Source organism: Strigops habroptila, chromosome 1 (assembly GCF_004027225.2).
Source record: "Strigops habroptila isolate Jane chromosome 1, bStrHab1.2.pri, whole genome shotgun sequence".
NCBI classification, from domain to species: domain Eukaryota; kingdom Metazoa; phylum Chordata; class Aves; order Psittaciformes; family Psittacidae; genus Strigops; species Strigops habroptila.
Genome location: NC_044277.2, coordinates 24,558,889 through 24,586,433, shown reverse-complemented (window position 1 = coordinate 24,586,433; position 27,545 = coordinate 24,558,889). Strand labels below are relative to the sequence as shown.

At 38.6% G+C, this 27,545-nt stretch overlaps 1 protein-coding gene across 3 annotated transcripts in view; it reads right to left on the bottom strand.

Annotated features, from left to right (window-relative positions):
* TRIQK (triple QxxK/R motif containing) overlaps positions 1-27,545 on the bottom strand; it is a 61,600-nt gene that overhangs the window by 13,923 nt on the left and 20,132 nt on the right. For all 3 annotated transcript variants that reach the window (XM_030499534.1, XM_030499542.1, XM_030499551.1), the window contains one exon: positions 1,478-1,563. In XM_030499534.1, the coding sequence (XP_030355394.1) occupies positions 1,478-1,563 (86 nt within the window). The remainder of the gene's footprint in view (positions 1-1,477; positions 1,564-27,545) is intronic.

The following is a 27,545-nucleotide window of genomic DNA, read 5'->3' as shown; positions in this document are numbered from 1 at the left end:
GAACATATTTGCACAAAACACACTGTTCTCAATTTATTTTCTCACTAATACTTTATTCTTCATTATATATAGGATTACACATATGCTTTCCTATTCTCCCTCATTTTAAAATAAGAATTACTGAAGAAAATAAGGAATCAGCTTTTGAAGAACCAAGGTTCACATTTTTCTCACTTGTGAAAGACATGCAAAAATCTTGCATGTTTTAGAGCTGGACTGTACAGTAAAACAGTACTCCAAGTAGAACATCACTTTTAAAAAGTCATGTCATTGAAAGTAAAATGAAAAGAAAAAGCAAAATCTAATAAGAAAGGAAGGGAAAAACACTGAACTCAAAAGGTTAATAATCTATCCCTTAAACAAAAAAGGCAATCTACTTTTTCTCATTAAAACCTGACACACAGCACTAACTGAGGAGATTATGTTGTGAAAACATGCTGCATTGCATGGTAATGCTTGATCGAGATCAGCAATCAGGAGCAAAAAGAAAGCACTGTTTCGTGATTATAATAGCAAATTCTGGAAGACAACCAAATACATCATCTGGCAGCTCAACAGCTGTTACAGCTTGGTAATACCTTGGCATTTGCTATAAGCTATAACTTGAAAAAATTGATTTCTCATCTGCCAGGAACAAGAAAATGTTCTCCTTTTAACATTTCTGAAGTTTCTTCCACTAGAATATCCAGGTATTTGATCCACTTTTTTATTTTGCTCAGTTTTTACACTTGTTGTTAAACTAATAGTGTATTAATTTGATTCAAAAATAAGTTTGAGGGAAAAATAGTGGCTGCAACTTAAATGAACAATGTGCATTCAGATAAATCCCGTTTTGATGACACATTGGGTAGGAGACAGAACAATATATTCCTAATTGTCTTCCTTGCTCATATTCACAGCTGTGATCAAATAGTCATTATTATACTGCATACCTCCCTGAATAAGGGACATTTCCAAAATAAAGTTCAGTATCTTTCCATGTGTTTTGCTGTTATCCTTCTTTTTCCAAGTCAGAAGCAGTATACAAGGATGTAGACTGAGATAATAATGCTAAGAATTTATAACACTTGACAAGTCTTCAAATCACTCCAGGGTATAGGATAGGAAGAGGAAGAAGGAAGATGTTTACTGTAATTTTTTTAACTATATGAAATCATTAAAGCATTTGTTCTGAGTGTAGAGAGGCTCCCTGAAAAGATCAATTTTCCATGCATACAGTACTTTATTGACTCTAAAGTGAGTATGCATCATAACAAGGACATGGACTACTTAAAATCTTTTAGCATTTCAACTGTTCTAGTTATTTTAGGGTTAAGTAAAAGAATCCATCATAAATATTTTAGATTCTGGCATTCCACTTAGATTTTGAAGTGTCATAAACAATATCTCTCAAAAATCAATATTCACACAGTACATCTATGGGGAAAAGAAAAAACATATACACAAAGGTGGTATAAGCTATCAAACAGATCTCTACCTTTATGCCTAGTGCAGTTTTCTTGGCCTCTGCTTTTAATCTTGTAGCTCTTAACATAGGCCTGGTTTTCTTATAATCTTGTTTTCCTAGAATAGAAAAGCACATTTAAGAAAAATGACACAAAAAAGAATGTAAAGAATGTCAGCAATTGTTTCAGTTGAAAAGTCAGATCTAACATTTTGAAAACATCCCCCAGTCCAGCACTTTAAACAGGAGCTACTCTGTGAGACAGGGGCTTGGTCTGTGGAGAAAAGGTAGCACAGAGAATGACAGCAACAAGAGCGAGCCAACAAACCAGCACAGAACCTATTACTCTAGACGAACATCAAAACACTATGGTTAGCCACTAGTGGATGGTTAGCCATCCACTAGTACAATGTTTATTAAATTGTTCAGTAAGCATCAGACAACAAATAAGCAGATTAAAGGTGGATGATGGTTTTCCCTCTCGTTTCAATCGAAACAAAATTTTCATTATAATTTTTGTTGGTTATTCATCCTAATGCATATATAAATGTATAATACAGGACATTATGGTGAGTGTAAATGTTTCATCATTCTGAACCGGAACATTATTTGCAAAGTATCAGAACTCAGAGACGTGTGTCAGTCCACGTAAGTGCTTATAAAACCATTGCTTCACACCACTTGCTTGTAGAAACATATTACACAGGATCTTCTAGAAGTGTCTCAGATGAACTTTTAAAAAGTTACAGGGACTCTCTCTTGCAGGCACAAAGAGTGCAGCCAAGTGCTTGATTACTGTGCGTCCATATGAACTGAGTTCAGGGGAGGACATGCAAGTACTCAGAAATGGCAAAAATCATTTATCTCAATAATACAGAATAAAATGCTTGATATCTCTCAAGGATATTTTTGCTGCCTGAAGGGCCTGTTACTGCTGTATTATGTACTATTTAAGTTAACATGAGTCAAGGTACAGATACAGTCACAAAAGGAGGAGAAAGAAAAGAGTAATCAGTGAAGAAACTCCTCAGAGGGGTAGAGCTTCAGTGTAACTGCTTTGGCTTTTCAAAGATGTCCTTTCCATTCCCCCTGCTCCCCTTAATGCATACATGCCCTGCTGTCCTTTTTGCCTATTTCCAAAGCCAAGCTACAATGCTTAAAGCAGAAGTGTTTGGCTGTTTTTAAACCACTAATTTTATCTAGTTGTACATTAGCTTTCATTATTGTTACATTCAAATAATTTAACCTTTCCTCTAAAACCCAGTAGTTTTATCTATGCAACACTCCCATTTGCTCAACCAGATGTGATCTTACATTCATAATCACTAGCGCAATTTTCTATTTTATGGTCACCTTTAAAACTGGAATATTATTCTGCAGTGGTGAAATTCCAAGATATGAGTTGGAAAAGAAAGTCTTTTCCAGTAACACACTGGATTCATGGAAATGCACCTCTGTCTACTTTTTCTATCACTCTGCTCATATCTATACAGAGCAACTCTGTAGCATACTCTGGATGCCGAACTCGCATTATGAATTTGTTTTCATTGCATAATCTCTCCTCAACCCTAGGGATTATATATTGTGAAGGTCTCTGTATTATCCTTTGGTCAGATATTATTCATGAAAGACCTGAAACAACTTAGAAAAATAACTGAAACCACGTCTATTGGGGGGGGAAGCATATATCCAAGGAACCTTTTTAGAGGACGGAGTGAAGAAAAGATGACTATTTATGTCTCATGCTCCAATACATTCATCCAGTCAATTTACCACAATTGCAGGACAGGACCACTGCAGCATTATTCTTCAGAAGTCAATGACATCTGGTAATAGGATGCATCAAGAGTACAGTAAGTTTTTTGAACAGTTAGGGAAAGAATTACAGGAACCACCAAAATGGCTAAGTCATGAGATGAAGCCAGCCAGAAAGTGAACGTGTTTCTTCTCCCTAAAGTACTGCAGTCATATTTTTGCTATGAAATAGTTAAAGAGCTGTCAGAATTTCCATTATAAATGGCAGGAGTTTATAACTCATAAAAATTCACTCCAGGCTGAAATTTGGCATAGATATACCCCAGCCTCGAATTTTTTTGTTTGTTTGTTGGGAGCCAGCTTTCAATAAAGTGGTGCAGCTGTTCTTACTTACTTGTGAACAAACTATAGAAATCTATCCTCCTGAGATGTTTTAAGCACAAAAAATACCTTTGCTCAGAAGTATATAACTGACAAGGACTAAGTTCAATTTCAGTTCTCATAATTCAGTTTTACTGCTCTCGCATCTGCGGTAAATAAAGCAGGATAGTCAGAGGTTTCTCTTCCAGTGATGCAACGGCATTAGATAATGAAGCTTTGTAAGGACCATTAGGAACGGGAAACAAGTCAGCTACCGAAACCCACCTCCCCTTCCTCCCATGGCCCATTCTCCCTCTTTCTTTCTCTCCAAGGGTCAACTGTGAAGGTGACACAAGCAGGAGTAAACATTGCACATGAGACCCAGCGTGTGTCTATTGGCAGAACCAAAACTATTCTTAGAAAATGGGAAGCTTATTGCTGTTCCTTCCCTTGGTTTCAGGCACTACGCTACTGTTTATTCCAGTATCATGGCTATGGCTAAGACTGGATTCTACTTATCTAGAGAATACTTCCAGATTTATATTAAATCTGATATGAACAACTAACCGCTCTACATAACAAATAGGCTATTTCAATAATGACTCTAGAGCTGGTAGTTCTCCAAATCTATGCACCTGCCATTAATTTACCACTCTCCTTGCTAAATGTGATAGCTAAAAAGAAAAAAAAAAAAAACAAAGGTAGGGAAACAGTCTGAGTCCACCAAGTGCAAAAGTTTAAAAAGGGCATCTGTGGAGTTCTTGTAATGAAAACCAGATTCAGCAATTGTACTGAAAGACTTTTAAAACATCTGAACTTTCTGAGGCCTTGAGAAAGACATCTGCACTACAGAACTATAACGAACTATGAAATGCAAAGCCCCTACCATGTGAATACTGATCATTACCACCTGGAAAACAAGCAGAACTAGATAATACAGGCTCCCTATGTTCTTTTGGGCCTGCAAATTCAGCCAGTTGCAATACGTATATTCACACTCCCAATATTTTCTAGTTTTATCTCACTTATCCTGCAAGCTTTCTTGTACATTTATCTGTCAGAGTCATCAAGCTTAAGCTGTTTCTTCTTCCCAGGAAGTGACCATCAAAGCCAGTTAAGACGGACTCATCAGCCAAAGCCCCATTTGTCTGCTTTACCCAATGTCTATTCAAGACACTGAGTTTTCCTGAGGGAACGTACAAAGGAAGCAAGAAGCAGCCAAAAAGATAGAACTGGAGAATTTCCAGACCAAATCTTACTTTTTGTATTACTTTAGCAAAATCCTTTCTTCTAGTTCTCATTAGTGTTATTAATTTGTCAACTTTTCTCTCAAAGTTCAGTGTCAGCTTTTGTTGACTTTTTTTCTTGTAACTGACCCCAATCTCCTTTTTTTTCCTTTTTTTCCTTACAAATTTGTCACTTCTTTCTTTACAGCTTTTTCTAAGTCCATCACTTTCCATTTTTAAGGCCAAAGATCTAGTCCGTTACAAGACAACTCTTCCTACTGACTACAGCCATCATCTCTCTTCTTGTCCTGCCTCCCGCTAGTCTCTCCCAAGAGAGCACTAGCACTTTCCATTTCAGTGTTTGAAGTTGCCTTTGCCCTTCAGAAGCTCTCCAGAGCTCACCCTTCATCCCACCCTTTCCTTCCATCCTTCTTGCCCACTTTTTGCCACTCCTTTGGTGGCAAAGTGACCTCAGTAGTAGCTGAACTGAGTCGCGCCCTGTTTACAGATCCTGCTTGGAAAGCTTTCCACAGGTAGAAGTGAAGACTATTCTACTAGGTGTAGAATTAGAAAAGGATGAAGACAAGATGAAATATAGGGACTTTTTTCGCTACTAAACAAAGCTGTATTGTGAAAAATGCCAAAGTGTCTCGCTCAGAGCAAATATTAGGGATTCATACAATATGCAACCTAAGATTGTTCCTCCTCGTGTAACTAGGAATTAAAAACTATGGATTTTAAAAGAATTTTTGTTATTTATCTCTACTTACAAGGGAAATTGAGATCCCATATATCTTCTATTTAGTAATTTTCCTAACATACTACAGATGACCTGATCTTCTATATTCAGTATTTTTCTTGACTTAAACCTTCAGTGACACCATGATTAACGTAAAAATCAACCTAAATAATACATATGAGCTAGAAAAGTTCACAAAGTTCTGGGTGACAATTTGTTTTTTTTAGTTTGCAGAAATACTGTGACATTACCAGGTAGTATGCATAACACTGTACTGCTGCATACATACCAAGCTCTGTTATACATGTAACTGGGAATGCAACATGCTGAGCACTATGTTTAAGAAAACTGACTATATTCATGATTGTGTTTAAAGATGCTGCCATAAAGATACAACCTGAACAAATCTCTAGAATAACTTCATGGGGGGGGGGGGGGGGGAAATAATTAGACTCCCAGCCCTTCTAGATATTTACTTTTTCATTCTAACAATAGCTCATTACTGGAATTGAATAACAGACTAAAGACTGCCTCTCTGCTTTTCAATTCATCAGGCTTAAGCAGAAACAGGACTGCATCTTTGGCCTTTGTTGATGCTGCTGTCCAAGCTTATTATCATATGAATATCTAGTTATTGTTTTATAAATGTTCACATTTCAGGAGCTCCCTGATTTCTTTTCTCTCAGTAGACTTTACAATATCCACCTTCATTATCATCATGTGGCAGCATTGCTCTTCTCCTGCATTTGCTACTTTAAGAATTAATGCACTGCTATTTTCTGAATACTGTACTGCGTAAGCTGCTTATGAGTACATTATGCTATCAAGCAAGCACATGCAGAAAAGCTTCCTAAACTGTTATTCTTTCAATGAAAATACAGCTGGTTCTGCTTCAAAGGCACTTCTTTTCACCTGCAAATGGACTTGCTCCTACACTTATTCCTCAATTCATTGTCTTTTATTTGTGTCTGCAAATCTTTAATTGCCTTTAATTAGAAAAAAGTAAATTCAGTGCTTTAATCTTGCAAATACATTCAATCATAATTCTGTGTGGGATGAATACCAAGTTCTATTCACTGACTGATCTTTATAACAAAGGTATATAAATTTATTGTCCGTTTATATAGACCACACCAATTAAGCCACAATGAAAAAGCAAATAGATAAGAGTCAAAATATTTGAAATGAGAAATGTGCAATCTAAATTTAATTACTGAGACAAATTATTTGAAGATGAGTTATTTACAGCATGCCAAAAAACCTGACAGATAGTAAAATTTGCTAATCAACATTACAGATTTAAAATTCCTTTCAACACTTTCACTATAATTTGTAACAAGCAACACACTGCTGCCCTGAATCTTCCTGTGCTAGTAGTATAGTCATAATCAAAACATTAGTAAGACATTTTCCATACAGTAGCAATCCATTTCATATGTTAAAGCATTGTTTAACGTGTAATAAAACTACAACTACTGGCTAAATTTCAGTTACCAGTAGTAGTTTAACTGAAGTACATTAATGTAACTGATGCTGAAACCCATACTAAAATGTATACATAGCTAGTTAGAAACTAGAGACAGACTGTGGCAAGCTTTACTGTCAAACTGGAAGCGTGAAATCCGTACCTAGTTAAGCTGAAATCAATGTTCTTTTACGATTATTGATCTGAATTAGTGAAGGTTCTAGGAACACTCTACAAAACCCCACAGAACAAACACAGAACAGAAAACGGTACTCTGGTCTTTGCAGGATTTCCACAGTCAGACTGCAAGCATCCCCTCCATTTCTCTGCTGTAACAGGGGGAAAGGAAAAGTTAGATCTCACTGGCAGGGGTGAAGGTCCATGAAGAAGGAAGGTTCAGTCACGCTATCCTCCACAACCTCCTTATATGCAATACACAGAAAGTCACAGCCATTGCACCTGACTCCAGATTTAGGTGATTGCTTGTTTAGGTCTCTTCCCAAACAGAGACTTCTCCAAAGAGTGACTGACAACAGCCTATGGTGCTCCCTGGCAGTGACTATTTTACTGCCATCAACAATAGAGAGAGCCTTGGGTTAAGCACCCAAGTTAGGTGGGTTGGTTTCACCTCTAAGGTTAAGCAGAATAAATTGGAGCCAAAGAAACTAAAGATCTAAAGGACAACTGGAGAAGGAGAACCAGTTTCCTACATGATTTTATCTGGACTCAGGACATTTGAGGACATGGCCACATTATTTAGTACTTTATTATTATAGAGAAAACATCACAGCCATGAGGAGACTGTAAAGCTCTAGTTGCTCAGGGAGCTAGTCTAGCTGAGTTTTGAGTATTTCCAAAGGTGGAGGTTCCACAACCTCTCTGACCAGCCTTTTCCAACATTTGACCATCCTTCTGTTAAAACCATTTTTCTCCTACCCAATGGGAATTTCCATGTTCTAATTTGCCTCTTGTCCTACCATTGCACACCTATGAGAAAAGTTAGGCTTGACCCTGTCTGTAGCTTTCTATTAAAATTGTAGACAGCAATAACAACTCGGCTGAGCCTTTTAGAGCTGAACAAATCAGCGCTCTCAGCCTCTCCTTGTACATCCTGTGCTCCGGATGGTCATCCTGGCCCTTCACTGGACTCACTCTATTATGTCCATGACCTCCTAGTCTTCTTGAAGATAGGCATGGCATATGCCTTTTTCCAGACATCGGGGAACACTTCCCTGGAACCAGCTAAATGGCTGACAACTGAGGGAGAATTTGCCCATAAAATCACATTGTCTGAAATACCTTAATGTAACTATAGTAATATAACTAAAATGAACCAAAGGAATTCAGTAGGAGCTATAAACAGCAAGTCAACGGACTAAAAAGTTCATATCAGCTTGCACTTTCAACAATTCCATAACTTGACAGTAGTTAATTTTTTAATTGCAGGGAACATAACTATTTTTTTTTTTCCTACATGCCCTGTGGCTCCTCAAAACTGAGCTCTATCATTTCATACACAGTAGCAGAATTTTTCTTTAAGTGCCTTTAACAATGTCAGCAAGTTACATGTCTGGCATGGGGAAAGGAGTGTTTTCTCAAATGCATCACCCATATCCATAAAGGTACCTAGGGACCTAGCTTTTAAGGTGCATGTACAGAAGTATAGCCTGGTCTAGTGGAAGGTGTCCCTGCCCATGGCAGGGGGTTGGAACTAGATGATCTTTAAGGTCCCTTCCAACCCAAACCATGCTATGATTCTATGAAATATCTTTGAGAGATTTTAAACCACTCACTATATATTCACTGAGCAACAGAATTTCAATCCAGTGAAACTCTGTGTAACTCTACTCACACATGACGAATCTTAAACATGCATGTCTCATCCATAACACTACAGCTCTAAACCTGGAAATAAATATTTATTCAGGATGTAAGAGGAACCTCAGAAAAACAAAATTCCACAGGAATTTCACAGAATCATAGAATGGTTTGGGCTGGAAGGGGCCTTAAAGGTCACCTAGTTCCAACTGCCTTGCCATGGGCAGGGACACCTTCCACTAGACCAGGTTGCTCAAAGCCTTATTGAGCCTGACCTTGAACACTTCCAGGGATTGGACAACATTTCAGGCCTAAACTTAGTTAAAATCACATATCAGTAACAGTGTTATTATCTATGTTTGAGAATCAGCCACAGAACTCTAACTCCTGTCTACAGAAACAAGACCAACCTCTCAAGTGTTTATTACTGGCTTTTGTGCTCTTAGTGTCACGCAGACATACTCAGTGACCACTATTGTCCTGAGAAGAAGTGAGATTTTCTTATTTTTAACTGCTGTGATTCCAAAGGGAGATTTTGGAGTCTTAGGTTAACAGAAACATTTTGATGTGTCTTATTCCTACTTACGAGTATGTCTGTACTCGGAAAAGGCATGAAACCCCCCTACAGCCTCTCTATTTAATACAGGTTTAATGGCAGCTCAAATCACTGACCATTTTTCAATCTTGAGAGACGGAACAGCTTGACACTAATAATGCATTTGCAAAGGACACATCATCATTTAACACAACATTAAGTGCTCAGGGACAACTTTTTACCATAGACACAATGTGCTCTGAGCTCAGGGTTGACATTTAATGCTACAAAGATAATCCAAGTAGTCATTCATGAGGGCTAAATTAATTTTCAAGCAACTATATTTCAGCTTTAAGCCAACAAGAAGGATGCATTAAAATGAATAAGTTCCTTTTATGCTGCATGCAAGACCAAAAAACCCCCCCCAAAACCAACAAACCAACAACACAAAGTATAAAGCGTTCTGAAGTATACCGCAATATACCCATTTAATTATTGCTATCTTTCCCTGATTCCAAACCAGAAGTCTAGAAATATTTGTTAAATATAATATTCTGATTGGAAACAGAAGCCCTTAGAAAATCCCTCAGAATTTGCTATGAGTTGCCATGAAAAGCATCATTTCATTAAATAAATGCTTTACATTTAAAATTTGTATTAGACATATGTTGATTTTAATGAGTAATTAAGAATATATTTAACTTAGCATCTTTTCTGATTCTTCTTTTAAGGAATATTTTAAAAATCTAGATAAGCAATTAAGAAAAGAAATTCAGTAAGCTGGTTATCAGTAATGTACAAACCAAAAAAGAACATCAGTACTTTAAATCAGCTGATTAGTCAGGTAATCTCATTGTTTTCAATACCTGTAGAATATACTCAATTAACTGCAAGACCATAATAAAAGATCTGAAGAACAGCACTAAAAATATTGATGCTTCCTAGATACTATTTGATGGGCAGTCCTTTTTCATGCCTTTCAATGCTAAATGACATTTTACAATCTTTTGTTCAAGCCCAACAGATGCATACCTACAGCCACTAAAAAGTAATAGCTCCAGATTAGAGTATCTATCTTCGACATACATAGGATCATAGTATCAACTAGGTTTGAAAAGACCTTTTAAAAACATCAAGTCTAACCATTACTTGGACTGCCAAGTCCACCACTAAACCATGCCCTAAGGGCCTCATCTACAGTTTTTGAACACTTTCAGGGATGGTGATGTTCTTCTTTTTTCCAGCAATATCCTTAACATTTCCTACTCAAATAGACAGGCATGAAAACATCACATACCTTCCTTAAAAATAAATTAACACAAGTAATTTGAAACAGATTACTGGGCGGTTGTTTTGGTTCTTTTCTTTTCCACCTACATAATATATACACACATTGATGTCGACATGCAGTTTTGAGCACATTTTTATTACTTTGCTATGGAACAGCTACTAGTAGTTGCATTTCTACGTAAACAACCATGGTTTAGTATACATTCTGAAAATGAGAAAAGCAAAACGAAAATACTACTGCTTAGGAGTGAAGTAACTACCATTAATGAAATTAAAAGCCATATTTTTTCAAACATTTGATTAGATGATTTTTGGACAACAGAAACTATTGTACTATTTCTTCGATGATGAGAGGTATGAAAAGGCAGCATAAGGCATGGTAAGCGGGACATGCAGCACACAAAGAGTCTTTCTGCCTTTCTGAGACAGGCTGCGCCCAGCTCCCATTTGGCTTATGCAGATTTTATTAACTTTGTTGGCTGCAAATAGAGGAAAATGTGATATATCCCGAAATAACTGGAAACCGACTTATAGTCAGAGCTTTTTAGGAAGACGGAGGTAGCATGTGGCACCATCATTCCAGAACTGCCCAAGTCCTGAGTGTGCTCTTCTAGTCTTTTCCATCTCTGTCTCTAGAGGCCTCAGAATTTTTTTAACATATCCCATTTGAAGGTGTACTCATAGCTCACTTAATAGGGGAAAAAGCTGAACAGGAGTGGCTCTGACAGATAGAAGCTAAGTAGCAAAGACAAGAGAGAGATGATTACACAGATGTCCATGTCAGATGCTGACATGGAGCACACATTTACAACCATGTTCCACATGGGGAGTACAGAGTCTCAGAAAAACAAGTCCTTGAAAATGGAGACGGCACAGCCTCACTAGTTTTTTTCTGGTGCTTCACTAGGTTTATCATGGAAAGTTTCCTCGTGTCCAATATCTAACTCAAATTTCCTGTATTGAACTCTTAGCACATCACTTTTTTCATATGTACAACTGACTTGGAGGACAGTTGATTTATTCCCTTCTCTGCATAAGGCTTTTATATATTTAACGGCTGCCACTACATCTTTCAAATCTTCTGTTCTCCAGACTGAGCCAGCCCTTCAGTCCCAGTCCTTCAGTCCTTGTTTTCTAGGCTCCTCTTGCTCTCCTCTGGACTTTTTTTCCGATCTTTGTACAGAACTGAACACAGCACTTCACCTGAGGCCTTACTGGCATCTTTTCTGTATATACTCTCCTTGCACATTCAATCACAGTCTGCCTGAGACTGTCTGCTCACTGTTACAAACCCTTTCTCCAAAATTATCGCCTAAGCATTTCTTACCCATACTCAGTCTGTAGGTTGATTATTTATACCAAAGTTAAGAATCTTGCAGTTTTCCTTGTTGGATTATATTCTATTTTTCCAAGCTATTTCATTGATGTCTTAAATGTAGTTTGAATTTTAATCTTAACCTCTTAGTTCTTTACTGCCTCCCATACTGGTATAATTTGTAAATTCATCATCTCACTTGCAATTAATATTGGGTCCAGGACAGACCACTATGGATTCCTCATTACACCTTTACAAACAGACACCAAACCATTAATACCTACCATTAATACCTACCAAGAATGGCTTTCATACCAGTTTGGTGCCCATCTTGCAGTAGCTTCATATTCACGCATCTCTACTTTGCTTACCAGAATAAAATGTCAAAAAGCCTTGACAAGGTCAAGGCATGTAGCACCTCTTCCTCTTTCCCATCAATAAGGTTTGCTGCTCTGTCAGAGAAGAAAATTGAATTGATTTTACAAATCATGTTGGCTGTTGCTTACCTCCCTGTTGTACTGTGAGTGCTTACAAGACACTGCCTGTCCCTGTCCCAAAGAGCTTACTGTGAAGGATGAGGAAGCTGCATGCAACAATTTATTAATATTATATGTCCCATCTGTTTGCTTGTTATTGTGATGTTGGCTTTATAATTACTAGAGGTTAGCTCCAATAAAAGCTGGCCTGTGCTTCAGCAGGAAGGTAGGAAAATACTACTGATAGTTCTCCACTGAGAGCACTTAAAGACAATAAGGGAAAATATAGAGACTGATGACCAGGTCATCCAATTCAATTGCCCACAATAAAGCATATCCACGTAACAGATGTTCCCCAAAACATCTTCTCTGTTCTTCTTATTCCTGCAATTACATAGCCAGAAATTTCTCCCATTGTCTTACATAAATTACTTTCTTTTGACCTTGACAGGAGCAACTGAGGTCACAGAAGTCAAAGATTCCCTACTGGGGTATTTTTTAGGAAGAAAAACAACATACACTTAAATGATTCTAAGACCATGACCAAAATGAAAGCAATACACCCTTCCCTCTTTCCCCACTGAAAAAACCCTCTTCAATAGCCCTAGCCTATCTGAACCTGCAAGAAACCCTTCCAGACCACATTTCTGGTAGTAAGTTTAACCTCCTGAGTATATGAATAGGACCAAACCAACCACTGCTTGGAAAATTATTTCAGTACCAGTAATTTGAAATTTATTCCCAATTACTTGAGTGGATATCATGCTACCACCAGACAACATCATCGAGTCAGTCACAACAATGGTTGCTGAATAAGCACCACGTCACCAAATACTGTAATAATAATATTAAACATTCTGGACAAACAGTCAGTGGTGTTTCAGGAGAGGAGGGTCTCTCTCCCTCTGTTGTAGTTGCTGTACCTGATGTGTCCAATCTTATTAGGTGACCAGGGCCTGCCCCTGAGAGATGTCACAGTGGGGCTGTGGAACCACATCGATCTGAAGTCATCCCTTCTCCCATGCCCCTGCTCCTCCATGAGCACCTTCCCAGGAGCCACAGACCTCCCCAACCAAACCTGACGAGCCATTCTATGTGACTTTGCTCAGAAGAGGTATGGCAACAGTTAGTCCAGGAAGGAGATGACACAACCTGTCATTCATAGTTTCCTTTTCCCCAGCTGAACAGAGAGGTCTTGGAGGTGGTATGGAAAAACCTGAGCAACTTGTGGAACAGGTGAGGCCATAAGAAACAGAGTACAGGACTTCCACTACAGATACCACATTGCATCCATTTCTAACAGTTCCACAGTTTTCTGTTCTCACACACAACAGGATGGCAGTATTTGAACAGTGTTAGTACATCACCCAGCATTAAATCCTACATCTGATTTTCTGAAAAACAAAAACAAAAAAAAAAAGCCTTGTAGCAAACAAAGAACATTGACAAAGCTGCATGATGAACCAGGGACAGAGCCTCAGAGACAGTAGAGCTCAGGAGAAGCTAGGGTCGCTTCTAATGCCTTTTAACGTTAGCCTGTGTCCTTGCTGCCAAGATTAAAAACATTCTTTGCTTCAGACTGACTCACCACTGGTCGCAACTTGCTAAAGTAAAGCTTCCTAAGTCTGACTCAAACAAAGCCTGGACTGGCACTAAAATTTTTGGATAACAAACTAGATTTATGGATTTACTCCAAGTATGGGATTTATGGTGTTCACCTAGGAGCAGAGAAGCTGCAAGAACTGAGAGGACAACCTACGAATGATTACAGCCACATTTAAAATGGGAAAGAGTAGGGGAAGGAAGAAAAGACAGCTGGGTGAAGAGACTTGCATGAAGTCAGGCACCAGAAGAATGGCACAACCATGATCCTAAATGCCTTAACTACTGACCCAGTGTCTTATCCAGTGGATAATTCTTTTCTCAGAATTGAAAATAAATTGGATGCTGTCTGCCAAGATGCTCTAATTCCGTACTAGTAAGTCATATCATTCTGGACCAGCTGTATATTACAACACCATCCCAAAATACGAGTTGTAATTTATTAATTCTGCCAAAGTAAAAGGTTTCCAGTAATACTGTCAGCATTTGCAGTTCTCACTTCAATGAAGCATATTGCAAAGGATGCTTTGTCAGACCTATATATCACTGTCACTCCAGAAGTCAATGCACTGACAGTCTTCGCAGAGGTGGATGCTACAGGATACTGTGAAAGTGATTATGTAAGATGGAAAAGCAGGTTTTTGGAGTCTCACTCCAGCAATGCAGAAATCAGAGGCTTTTAATGGAATTAGCGGAGAAGGGAACATCTCTTGTACACATCACCATTATCCCTGAGGATCCTAAAATTACTTGTGAGGAATAATCTCTCCAACTCACTCATAATTTTAGCACTCCTAAGAACTACATATCTTCAGTTCTCCCATAATTTAAACTTCTTTCCCTCAACAGAAACACCACCTGACAGGTCTTAACTAAAAGTGAATGACAGCAATAGCAGCTTACTTAAAAGTGTAAAGGAAATGCATATTTATGAGCACCCAGAGTAATGGTTTATGGACCTCAGAACTAAAGGTGTGATAATGTCTTGAAAGCATATCAGGAGACACAATTTTACCTTCAAAAGACAAACTGGGCTACAGTCAGTGACGAGATCTGTGTTTGTGTTGAGATAACAGGATAGAGGAGCCTGGCTAACTTCAAAATTTATCTTTATTTTTCCAGCCATACTAATCCACGCTTTTCCCTTTCTAAAGGCTTGTGGGAAAGGAACTATGTGTGTGTGCATGTAGTGTATTAAAACATGTAGAATAATGGCATCTTACTCCTGACTTCAGGACTGGACTTGCTGCCTTACAGGCGAATATCTGGTATCATTCGCAAATACTGCAACCTTCAATATATAACGAAGATTAGCTAGGCTTTATTCTACACCTTCTCTTTAGGCATATACATTTGTCAAGTAACTTAATTCTGCATTTTTCTAATCACTCTGCCATCAGAGTGATGGCAAGGAGTTTATCTGAGGCCTTTTGATTGTATTTCATCATTTGCATCAGCATCAGTGCTCTGTTCATATTTTAATGAATGAAGTAAGTTGATTTCAGTAATAGTCTTATTTTGAACATGACTATATTATGAACAATAGTGAAAGGTATGTATTAGAGCAATTTATTCAAAGAAACAAGGACTGCTCTCAGCATAATTTTTTCCGAAACTATTCCACAGGATGATCTTTTAAGTATGCTGGCTCTTGGAGGAAACATACAAAAGCTGGAGAGACTGCTAAGGAAAATAGTCTACCATCTGGAAAAGTATTCAATTAGAGCAGATAAAGCATGGAACTGTTCTCTGTCCTTGAATCTTCCATAAAATTACTGTATGACCTTGGGAAATCTCTTTTCCTTACAAGACTTTGGTACTGATAAAAAAAATCCAAGATCCTAGTCTAACGGTGTAATAGAAGTGAAAAACACTCATAAGTGTTATCTATTAGAGATAATTCTCTGATGGCCTATATTTATTTCTTTTTAAGTATTTTAAAATTATACTTACAAATATAATAAGAAACACTTAAAAAAAGTACCTGAAAAAGTAACTGAATCTGCTACTGACCCTTAAAGTCAATTTCTTATTCATTAAAAATGCATGTTAAATATTTATAAACCTATGCAGAAAGCAATTTCAGTTTCTAGAATTAAAAGCATATAGAATTAAACAGAACTAAACAGAAAAGGAACTTTTAGCTGTGCTTGTTTCCTCACAAACTGTTATATGGACACAGCCCTGATCACAAAGGTCCTACATAACCCCACAGTCTCCCCTCTCTTTTCTCTCACTGAAGAAGTCCCTTTGGCTAAAGTCACCAAGTGGAGTCTAGCATGCCATACAGGACACAGAACTTCAGCCATGCACCATTTGGTGACCAGTGACTTGGTCCTAGTTCAAGTGCATCTCCTGTGTGACAGTCCTGATGCGCAGCATCAGCAGAGAGAAACCCTCACCTTCCATGGTGGTGGGCTCCCAGCAGACAGGACAGGCATGGCTCAGGACAGATGAGAGAGGTTATTTGTAAACTACCTGAACAGTTCTCTATTGACATTTCTTGCTCTAATTGATCCCATTCTTCAAACATAACAGAAATTACGCATTTATTATACATAGCGTGCAGAGTGAAAACCAGTCAGCGCATTTCTTTTTCAGTTCCTCACAACCTAGAGGTTTGCCTCACATTTGGAGTAAATTGCTTTTCTGAACGTCCCATTTTGTAGATAGCTAGACAGAGAAACACAGAACAAAACAAAGCCACACACCCTCTGTATGGCCTGTTTTTCAACAGTTCAGTTCTTCAGAAGAAAAGAGGCACAACTTCACTTTCAGTAACAATGCAGTCCTTATAACACTTACTTTTCCCAGATCCAAGAAAAAGCCAGAGGATATAATTATGCCAAGTTCTAAAAATTTAGCAAAGGGATTTTGCATATGCAGAATAGAGGACACTAAACTACTAAAACAAAATTACTGCAACTAACATTTGAGTGAAACATGCATGCAATGAAGATTCCATCAAGTTATTTCTTAGTTCTTTTGATGTAAAATCCAAAGGTGTGACAGAAGCACAACGCTAATTTAATGCTCACGTTCTAATTAGTCTTTTTTTTCTTACAATAAAAGGGCTACAAAGCGTGGCAAAAAGACTCACTGACCATTCACTCCATAATGTGCTAGTACTTTATTTTTTACTGTTTTTCTCCACAGAAATATCATAGAAAGAATCTTTAGGCACCCACCTGTATTTTTAATACAGAAACGGATACCAACAAGTTCAAAGGCAGGCACTGAAAAGTCAAGGAATAAAGTTGTCTGCTCCTAACATACATACCAGAATACAGAATTTTATGAATTTGTATCATTTTGTATTAATGCATGTTGCTCAGAAGCCCCTTCCTCTTTCAGTAGCTAAGTAAATATGGACAGTAAGACTCACTGATCAAGTTGTGTGATATACAGTAAATGAGGCAAGGGACCAATGGAAGATGACATTATTCATGATTAGATAGGATGACTAAATGAATGATTAGATATCAGGAAGAAATTCTTCATTATGAGGCTGGTGAGACACTGGAACAGGTTGCCCAGACAAGTTGTGAATGTCCCATCCCTGGAAGTGTTCAAGGCCAAGATGGACAGAGCCCTGGGCGACATGCTCTAGTGTGAGGAGTCTCTGCCCATGGCAGGGGGGTTGGAATCAGATGATCTTTAATGTGCCCTCCAACCCAAACCATTCTATGATTCTATGACAAATGCATTTATGGTTAGGGTAATAGACAAGGACCTTTTCCTCTCTCAGCCACAAGTTTTGCGTATGACCTTGGACAAGACATTCACATTTTGATTCATCAAATGTGCAAGCAGTCTTAGGTAAGTCTTCCTTCTTTTGGTTTAGGAAAAGTGCAGAGATTTGAAGAGGTAAAACAAGGCAATAGTCTTACCTCCTTCTTCTCTCAGGCCAGCATCCCATGCTACGATTATATGACCTCAGTCAATATGACCCTGTGATACGTTAATGGCCAACAGTCCTCATAAACACATGTGCCTTGATCACTTTCTATTCCAGGTGTTTACCCAACTATAACCCACTCTAGCCAACTTATCAACCTATTCCAAGATTTACTGAGGATGAAGCTCTCTTTCAATGTCCCTCATACTGGTGAGCACTTTGAAGATCCGAGTAATTTTATGCCAAAGATTTCAGTAATGCTTAGTGCTGCAAGCTCATATGAATTCCTTCAAAACATGCTAAACTAAGTTTTGATGGTAAGAATGCCCGAGTCACCTCCTATTCCTACCAGTGGGACATGCTGCAACACCTAGGGCAAGGGGTGACACAGGAAAGTCCCGTCAAAGATGTACAACTGAGGATCCTCCAATAAATTGCATACTATACATACTAGTAGACTGTTAAGTACTGCACTTCTATAATAGAAAGAACAAGAAGAGCAGCAACACCAAATGTACACCCAGCAGTGTACTAAAAAAACCCAAAATCAAACCAAAACAAACAAAAAAACCCCTAACAAAACCAAAACAAACAGGAAAAGATGATGCTGTGGAAACTTTTGATAGTTTCAACACATTATGTTGAGAGAACAGGCATTGAAAAAAGGTTAATGTTACGATTGAAACGTGCCCCTCTTCCCTCACGTCTCTTCTTTCAGTGTGGACTTTCAGCTTGAATTTCATATTCTGCTCATCAAAAATGGAAAAAGCCTGTGAAATTCAAGATTATGTTTTCAGTTCTACTGAAATCTTGATTTTGGTGAAAATACTCAGTATTAATTTTTTGACAAGTAAAACTACAGTCAGAAAGTTATGGTAATCCTTCCAAATTCATTTTCTAGCTATAAATATCTCAGAAAGCTGCTCCGCTTCACAGTGAAACTTTGTCCATATGGAACATATGACTAGGAAGGACTTGGTGAACTACTGAAATCCAGTACTGTGCTAGTGAAGGCACCCATATCATTCAGTTTTGTTCAAAACTGATCATACAAAACGACCAGTTGGAAAACAAGTTAGAGTTTTTTGAGGTTTTTTGTCTTTAACCCTACCTGTAGGACATTACTCAAGAAGCTCTATCTCCTACTGGTAAGAAACTGCTTTCTAGTTTCCAGCTATGTTTCTTTACAGACAATTTACACCCAGTTACAGACTATAAATATATGTCTTTCCCAAGTGTTTACTCCCAAAAAGTTCACTGAGAGGAACCATATTTTCTTAGTTTGTGTTCAGCTGAGCTAAACAAGGCCCTTCTCAGCTCTTTTTGGTCACCCTAGTAGTTCTTTCAGCATGTCCTTCATTTTTAATTCATCTTTCTTAAACATGGATGACCAAAGCAGTACTCAGTACTTCAAACACACTGTCTCCAGTGTCATATTTAATGGCTTTAATATTTCCTATCTCTATTTTAAACACATACATGGGTGATCATCAGAAACAAGGGGACTTTACGACTTCCAGCTGATGAATTGGCAGCATTGGTAAGGAACTAGCCAGTCATCAAAGTAAAGATACAAACCATGTTTTAAAATGCTGATGCAGCCCACCCTGACATTCCTATGTAGCAATGCATGACAAGTACTGTATCATTAGTTTTCTATTCCTTCATCTGCCCATGCATAGCAGTGTACTGAGCAGCTCTGAGAACCTTTCCTGTGGTAGGACTCTATGCCAGTATCACTCTAATCAAATATTCCTGGCTTTTCAGAAACAAATGAGAATAATGGCATGATGTCAGCATAATTCAGGACGGAGAGGACCTCTAGAGGTTACCTACTCTAACAGAAGCTAGGCCAGGCTAACTTTAAAGTTAGGTCACCTGGCTCAGGTCTTTGCACAAATAAGTTTAAAAAACCTGGGATTTCCAGAGATGGAAATCCCACAACTTCCCTGGCAACCTGTAGTGGGCTTTGGCCTCCTTATCATGAAACTTTTCCAAAATTATTACTTAGTTAGCAACATGCACAGTTCTTTGATAGTATTTTGACAACAGCCAACAAACAAATTCTGAAGAAATATAATGAGCCTTTCCAGTATCTAAATGTTATTCATTTTATCTTCACAGTTATGGATTGAATTTTGCTCCCAGCTACAAGGAGGAGCATCTGAAATAACTTTGCTAAATTCAGTAGTGTGATACCTGTCCCCAGTCTCCACCACCATAAAATTCAACCTTCCTACTCATTGCGTCTTGGCTGTAGGAAGTGTTTCTTTCCAGACTAAAAATTACCTGAAAGGTAGCTGGATAAAGCAAACAAAGTTAACACTGAACTAGGCTTTTTAATTTCTCTTTTTGCATCAGTGACAGAAGTAAAATGGGGAAGACAATCCTCTGTGGACTACATTTTTCCTGCTTTTGCCACAGCCGAAATATTTTATTCTCCCTCTCTGAAGAGCACATGAAAGCACTTCCTTCTTTGTCCTTTTCATGACAATTACTCATTAGAATTTGATAGTTTTCTCTACACAAACACAACAGGTCATATTTGCTTTTTCCATTAAACCATTTGGACAGAAACTCTTCCATGGAATATACGCTATGGGGTCTGTGGTTTTCCAAGCTGCCTATCAAGATACACAGAGCCTCCTGTGTTATAGACATGAATCTGATTTTCTTGTAACTCTACCAATCATTTCCATCTGGTATTGTACTTAACAGGCTGATTTTCTGAGACACTTCACACTATGAAGTATGTTAAGGATTGTACCTTCAGTTCTATTTGATTTGCAATTTATTCAATGTTTCTCCATGTGCAGTTCATTCTAGTTTGCACAGTCCCCATCTATTCCAGAAAAGACACAGCGGACTTCAGCTTATCTTTTCTGGAAAAGTATTTCTTCAGAGAGAATCCCACAAGTTGCTTCACTCCATTTCTTTCTAATGTTTGGTAGGCAAAACGCACAGTAGTATAGCTGAACATTATGGAAGAGGTTGTGCCAAAAAAATAACTGCATTCATGTTTTGTTATGCCTTCCACATATAGGGAAGACAGCATCATTGTTCATTGCAGACAGTGCAGAAGTTAATGTGGGCCTAGAGCAATTTTCAATACGTGGTTTGCAAGCAGCTACTCTGTTTTAGGGGTAAGAGTTTAACAGTATAGTCAGTGTCATTCAACGCCTGTTGGCCTCTGTGCCAGAAAGCAGTACCATGCTTGTTTAACCTACAAGTGCAGACATGAATCACCAGCCCAAATTCAAACCTTTGACTCGTCAGAATAGAAGCCTACAGAGATGATTCTTACACATCCCCACTCAACACCTGCAAAACTCCTAGGTGGCCCCACTTGCATCCTACTTTAACTTTAAACTTCTTCCAGCTCTCCAGTGACAGCGACTGAAGTTCTTTCAGGCCAGGTCTACGTAAACAGTTGCACACTTACTTTGCCTGTGAAATGAACTGGTTAGGTGCAAGCCAACTTCAAACTAGGAGATGTATTGCCATAATACACAACATTGTGGCCAAGTTAATTAGCACTGCTAAAAGGCAGGTCAACACGAGTACTGCGCTCAAGGAGTCCAAAGCTGAGGGGTTTAATGCACTCTCCAAGTTCAGACTTACTCACAACAGCCTCAGGGAATCTGGGACACACTCTCATCAGCATGCTGTAACCTTGAGCTGAAGGGACCATGTCTAATGCTAAGACACTGTTTCACTCCATATGCTAGTTCATTATCCAGCTCCTCTGTTTTGACTGCCAACAAATAACGATGTTTTTCAACACTTCTCCACTAGGAACTGAATGCAAAAACATCGCATCATAAATGCCACCCAACATCTGCTAGGCAGTTACCATCTTCCCATGACTATCACCTAGGCTGAACCTGAGCAAGTGATTTAGTGACAAGCTGTGTCACATCCTCTTACCTATCACACCCTAGATCATTCAAACCCCAGTTCTTATGAACAAAAAAGTCCACAGGTATTTGGTGAAAATACCATAGGAAAATTAATTCTAACAAAGAACTCCACACATTCTAAAATGTTAATGAAAAATCAAGTATCGCTATTGAGGATATTGGTATTGCTACAAATTTTACAGCAACAATGCAGATACAGTGATAATGCTAAGATATTCACAGAAAATAAACTAAGGAAAAGGCAGACTTTTCCCACCTTTCCTATTTAACAGTCAAAACTCTTCAAAATATTATTATTTAATATATGAGTTCTTTAAAACAGTACCAATAGCTTAGCAGGCCACAACTTAGTCAGTCCCATGGTAAATAGGATATGTATGAAGCTGGGATGATGACATGGAACCAGATTTCAAGTAAAGTATTTTGGAGATTAAAAACCAGATTAGTTACTTGCCTTATATTAACTGTAAATTTATTAACTGCAACCAGAGCACTCAATCAGGGCAGTGTATTTGATTTCCCACATTCACTTCTTATTGTAAAGCTCTTTGTTCACTTCATGGTGTTTTGCTGTACTGATCTAACTGCTACACAAATGAAAAATCTCAAAATACCTTTGAATGTGTGAATACTTTCAATAGTGCTTATTTTTAATCAGCCTTTACCATTGAGTAAAAGCAAAAGCTAGTTGCATGAGGCTTGCAATTTCTGTAACTAGTTCAAATTAAGCAACTGCCTTTTTATATTTTCATTCTAGCAGTTTTAGCTAAGATCTGCTGCCCTGTTACTTCATTTCCCATCTACACTTTAAGACTGCAAGTACTATGCAGCGCCTAGCAGACAATCCCATAAACAGTTCAAGATCTTGAAAACCACAATGTATCCAGTTCCTAATTTTCTTCCAAAATAAGGCAGAGTAGATGCAAAAGCTTCCACTGAAAAAATATATTTTTAATACAAACTACTTACAGAAATCCCTGACAACGTGCAATTAACAGACTGCATGATAGCGATCACCAATGCAAACAAATTCATTACAAAATCCAGATGACTGTTCTGTGGTTATGCTTACCCTGAACACAGATATCTAACACATTTTTTTAAGGCCATAAATAGGTGCAATACCCGCTGAACTACCTAATACAAGTGGCCATGTCCTGAAGCGTAAAATACAAAAGTGTCTTCAGATATACCTTTTGAATTGAGCCAAGGGGACTCCATGTCTTCCTTCTTAGACTTCATAAAAAAGAAAATAGTGCTATATCACATAACATTGTAACTGAAGAAATGCTGTCCACCTTAAACATCTATCAAACAGATCTTGATAGATGCATGTGCATGGTCACTTCATTCTTACACCTTCTGCACTGCTGCCTTCTGATGAAAATGTATCTCACTGCCCAACTCTCCTTGCATTTATACTGACATAATACCACCTACAAATATAAGCACATGTACCATACGCAGAGAAAGCATAAATATGAACACTGTATACATAGAAAAATGATGTCAGAGATTTTTAGAAATGGGTGTCTAAAGATAGATTTACAGATTCACATTGAGATACAAGTACTTTGAAGTCCACTCTTCACACATACAAGCTAAGATTTTCAAAGCCTGGTGAAAGAATTTCTAAAAATGTTAAACTGCTCTGCCTCTGAATATAATATACACATGCATATGTATCTATAGTGAAACTTTCATGTATTTTGGAGAGAATGCAAAAAGGTTGTTTTAGGTTGATTTTTTTGACTGCAGAAATTAATCCACTGAAGAATGGATCAGAAGCTGAGAGCAAGTACAAGCACAAATATGTATTACTGCAAAAGCCCTTTAAGCACCAGATACTTTACGGGAATTGCAAGTGCTTGAAGTAACACCACGCTGAAATGCAGTTCAGCAACTGGAAACAGCATGTCAAATTTCACTCTCATTTACACCTATAAAAAAGTTCACAGCAACTTCACTGAGTGCAATGATGTTGTTGATGAGATTAAAGGAACAGCAGACTGTGAGCCTCCATCTGTATAAAAGCGCTAAACAAGAGTAGTATAAATGTACAGTAAGAGTTGTACGATCAAGCAAGTTCAAAGAAACTCTAGGCTTTTGCTGTGGAGAGGGGATGGGAGATAAGGGTTTAGATACACCCTTCTCCTTAGCATCTCTGCACAGAGTGTGTACACACAGAGCGTGTACACACACAGCGTGTACACACGCTCCCACAGCCCCCTGGCTCTGCAGCCACCCCTCCCTCCCCTGCTCAGGCTGGGGCTGTGTCTGCCCTGCAAATGAAAGCTAAATAATATCCACACAAACACAAGTACATATCCAGATTTACCATCACCTTTTATGCTCTAAGCCAAGGCAATAAAACATAGCTTTACTGCTTTGGACTTTAAAAAATAAGTGATCACATACTGTATGTGCTTAAAATCCATCATCAGCCTTCACGGAACATATTTAAAAACATCCCAATAGTCACAAAATGTGGATTAAATTAGTACAGCCAGACTAGGCTTCACTTCACAGCAGCGTTTTCCTCAGCTGCTCCTGCTTTAGTTTCCAAGAAGTGAAGCCACTGGCACAAAACTGAAATCAAAACAGCAATCACTGATCAAAAGATCTAGTTCATTTTTTGTGACAATGAAAGTCATTCTTCATAAAATCTCCTCCCAAACAAAAGAAAAGGGACTGCATGTGGTATCCGTGGTGTATCACTGTGAAGCATGAAACTCAGCAGAGGAAAAGATTCCAAAACTTGCCAACAGTCACACATAATAGCAAAAGGAGTTAGATTTAGGTTTTTTTCTGCTTCTCTTTATTATGTGCTTAATAGTACATCTTTATTAGAAAAATTCAAGAAAGTAAATGTAATGTTCCATATGCACTGGAACTGCCTACTTCTTGAGTTGTTTTTACACTTTAAATAAATAGTAGGAGAGGTCTCTCCCATTTTTGTCTTAACTTATAATAGCAAGTAGCTATTCCTGTACTTTTCACCTCCCTAGCTTTCCCCCAATAAATAGGTGACTGACATAAAATATGGGGGAAAAAAAGAGATGACTAATTAAAAAAATAGGTTGGAAAATTTTAATCCCATTGACATCAGTTGTGCTACATGTTTGCTTGTGACAGTGGAGAGCAATCTCAGTGAAACAAATCCTGCATTCTGGTCCTGTGCCTTTTCTTAACACACAAAAGATACAGGAATTCCTGTTTTGTTACAAATGGTGTGATTTTGAAATTTTCAACACAAATTTAGTCCAAACATTTTTTGCTGTTGCTGCTGTTGCTGTTGTTTCAGAAATTAAATCTAAAATTTTCATGCTGATTACAAACATTTCCTGATCCAAAACAAAACACATTTCACTTCAAAGCGTGTAATGTATTTCATAAGCAAGTGTCAAAATGTAATACTTTTCCTTCTTTTGAGCTGACAAGGAAGTCTTAGCAGTCAGTGTGATTTGAGTAATGGCACTATTCAGGGTAAGGAGGGTGGGGGTACTTTAACTATAAAAAATAGAAAAGTTGAACAATGGAAAACAGAGAAAAAGGTGAGGTGGTGGAGGGTAAAGACACTCTAATAGCTGGGCAAGTGGAGATGGCAATCTGCCACAAGAAGGGCTTCCCTCTGGAGATAGGGAGGCAACAGGTTCATGCTCACAACTGAGCTGGGAGCTGGAGGTGGGAACTCCAGCGACACTCTTGGTGCCACTAGTCCCCATCCATCCATCTCACCAAAGTCTGTCTATTCCTTCATACTGTCAGTGCAACCATATTACCACAAATCACTCCTCGTTTGGGAGACTGGAACCACTTTCCTTCACAATCACCCAGCTGACAGCTCAGCTACTCTGCAGGAGGCTGGGAGACAACAGAGCCCAGCTCTACACACCATGATCATGCTGAGACACAAGCTCTTCTTCATCTCAACAGGGCTACACTGGGACCACAACCCTTGGCACTAGGATGAGGTGCCTTTCTTCTGGGCATTTCACCAGCTCCCCACACCAAGGAGTTTCAAAAAAGGGATGACTTTACCCAGTTTTATCTGCTAGTTCAGGTGGGCAGTTCTCTCTTCCCTCCTGTGCTGCTACAACCAGGGTCTCAGGACTCCCGCTCAGTCCCCTTCATCACCCCATCGCTCTGCATGTGCTATGCCAATGAACACCACCTCCACCACTGAGCGATCATGCTCAGCCTAGCACCTTGTGCTTTCCAAAACAAAAGGAGAATTTGTTTTCATTCATAACTTTCATTCCTTCCTGGGGGATGTGAGGAGCTAGAGACCCCCTGAGCTATGCCTATATAAGCTCCAGCCCCTAAAGGATCAAGCCAACAAGTCAGAAGATACAGAGCAGACAATAAGCAGACCTTTGAGTCTACAAATTCGAGGTTGAATGATTGGCAAACAACCTCTCCTCATGAAAAATTATGCTACAGCAACACAATAGTAATACGAGCCAAAAGTATGTCTATTCCTGATTTGTAGACCAGGTTTTAGTTATGCTATAATCCTCTCAGTATGCCTGCTTAGGATCCCACAATCACACGAGTCATGAACACTACCCACAAATCCTGCAGCTTCCATGCCGAGCAAGTGACACACCAGATGAAGAAGGATGGAAAATATACATGTGGAATTGTTCTGGGAACTTAAAGCACACATAACAGTAAACAAAGCAAATATGGTGTAAAACCTGTTGCTATTTTCACAGCATTTGTGGAGCAAAGCTGCATAAATGCAGAAAAATGCATACTGCCTCACACCTTTCCTCCGATCCCAGCAAATTAAGCACAGCAGCACAAACAGCAGCAGTGAGAAGGAAACACTATGCAGAAGAGCTGCCCCGTTTGTTGCTGCACTACAGGTATATGTTTGGGTATGTGCGAGAGAGCTGAATAATGAATGTTAAAATTACTTTTCCTCATGCCTCCCTCCAGAACCTCAGCTGCTCATGGGAAACTGAATGGGGAAAGACTCTCTCAGCACCATCCTCCCTCCTCCAGGCACAGTCTAAGCCAGCTTGAAAAGGTTGCTGCTGCTGTTGTTCCCTGTCCCACTTGGGGACAGTCTTCACGAAGCTAGTGCCAGTTTGGTCTGATAACGAAAAGGCTGCATCTGCTCCCAGCGGAAAAGGCAGTGCTCTGTTGGATACCAGAGCACTTGCTGAACAAGAGGCACTACAGACAAATTTTGGCTGGTGGCAGGAGAGATGGCTGAAAGCCAGCTGACAGAGAAGAGCAGTATCAATCTCTATGCCAGGGGAATCCTCTGAAAATGCTACTGAAGCAAACAGCAACTGCTAATGGCACAGTGGCAAACAAGACATGAGCGATCCTGCACTCAATCAAGGAGAGAAAAAGGCAAACGGCTGAACTGATCAACATGAACTTGAACCATGGCACAGGGCAAACATGTGGCATGCCGTATGGAAACTCAGAACAAAACAGAAAGCTTGGAACAAACTGAAATTAAAAATCTGCTTTTATTTCAAATTACTCCCCTAAACATGTAACTGAAAATTGTGTTGAAGTTGACATGACTTTGTGACATGTTGTTCCTTGAAAACTGCCATTTTCCATCAAACAAAAAAAGGTATTAAAAATGTTTCAATCTGGTTACCTTCTATCCAGCAGGCTAGAAAACATTAAATCATGAGCTAAGAAATAACACCATACCATTAGTCAACAAGAGATAG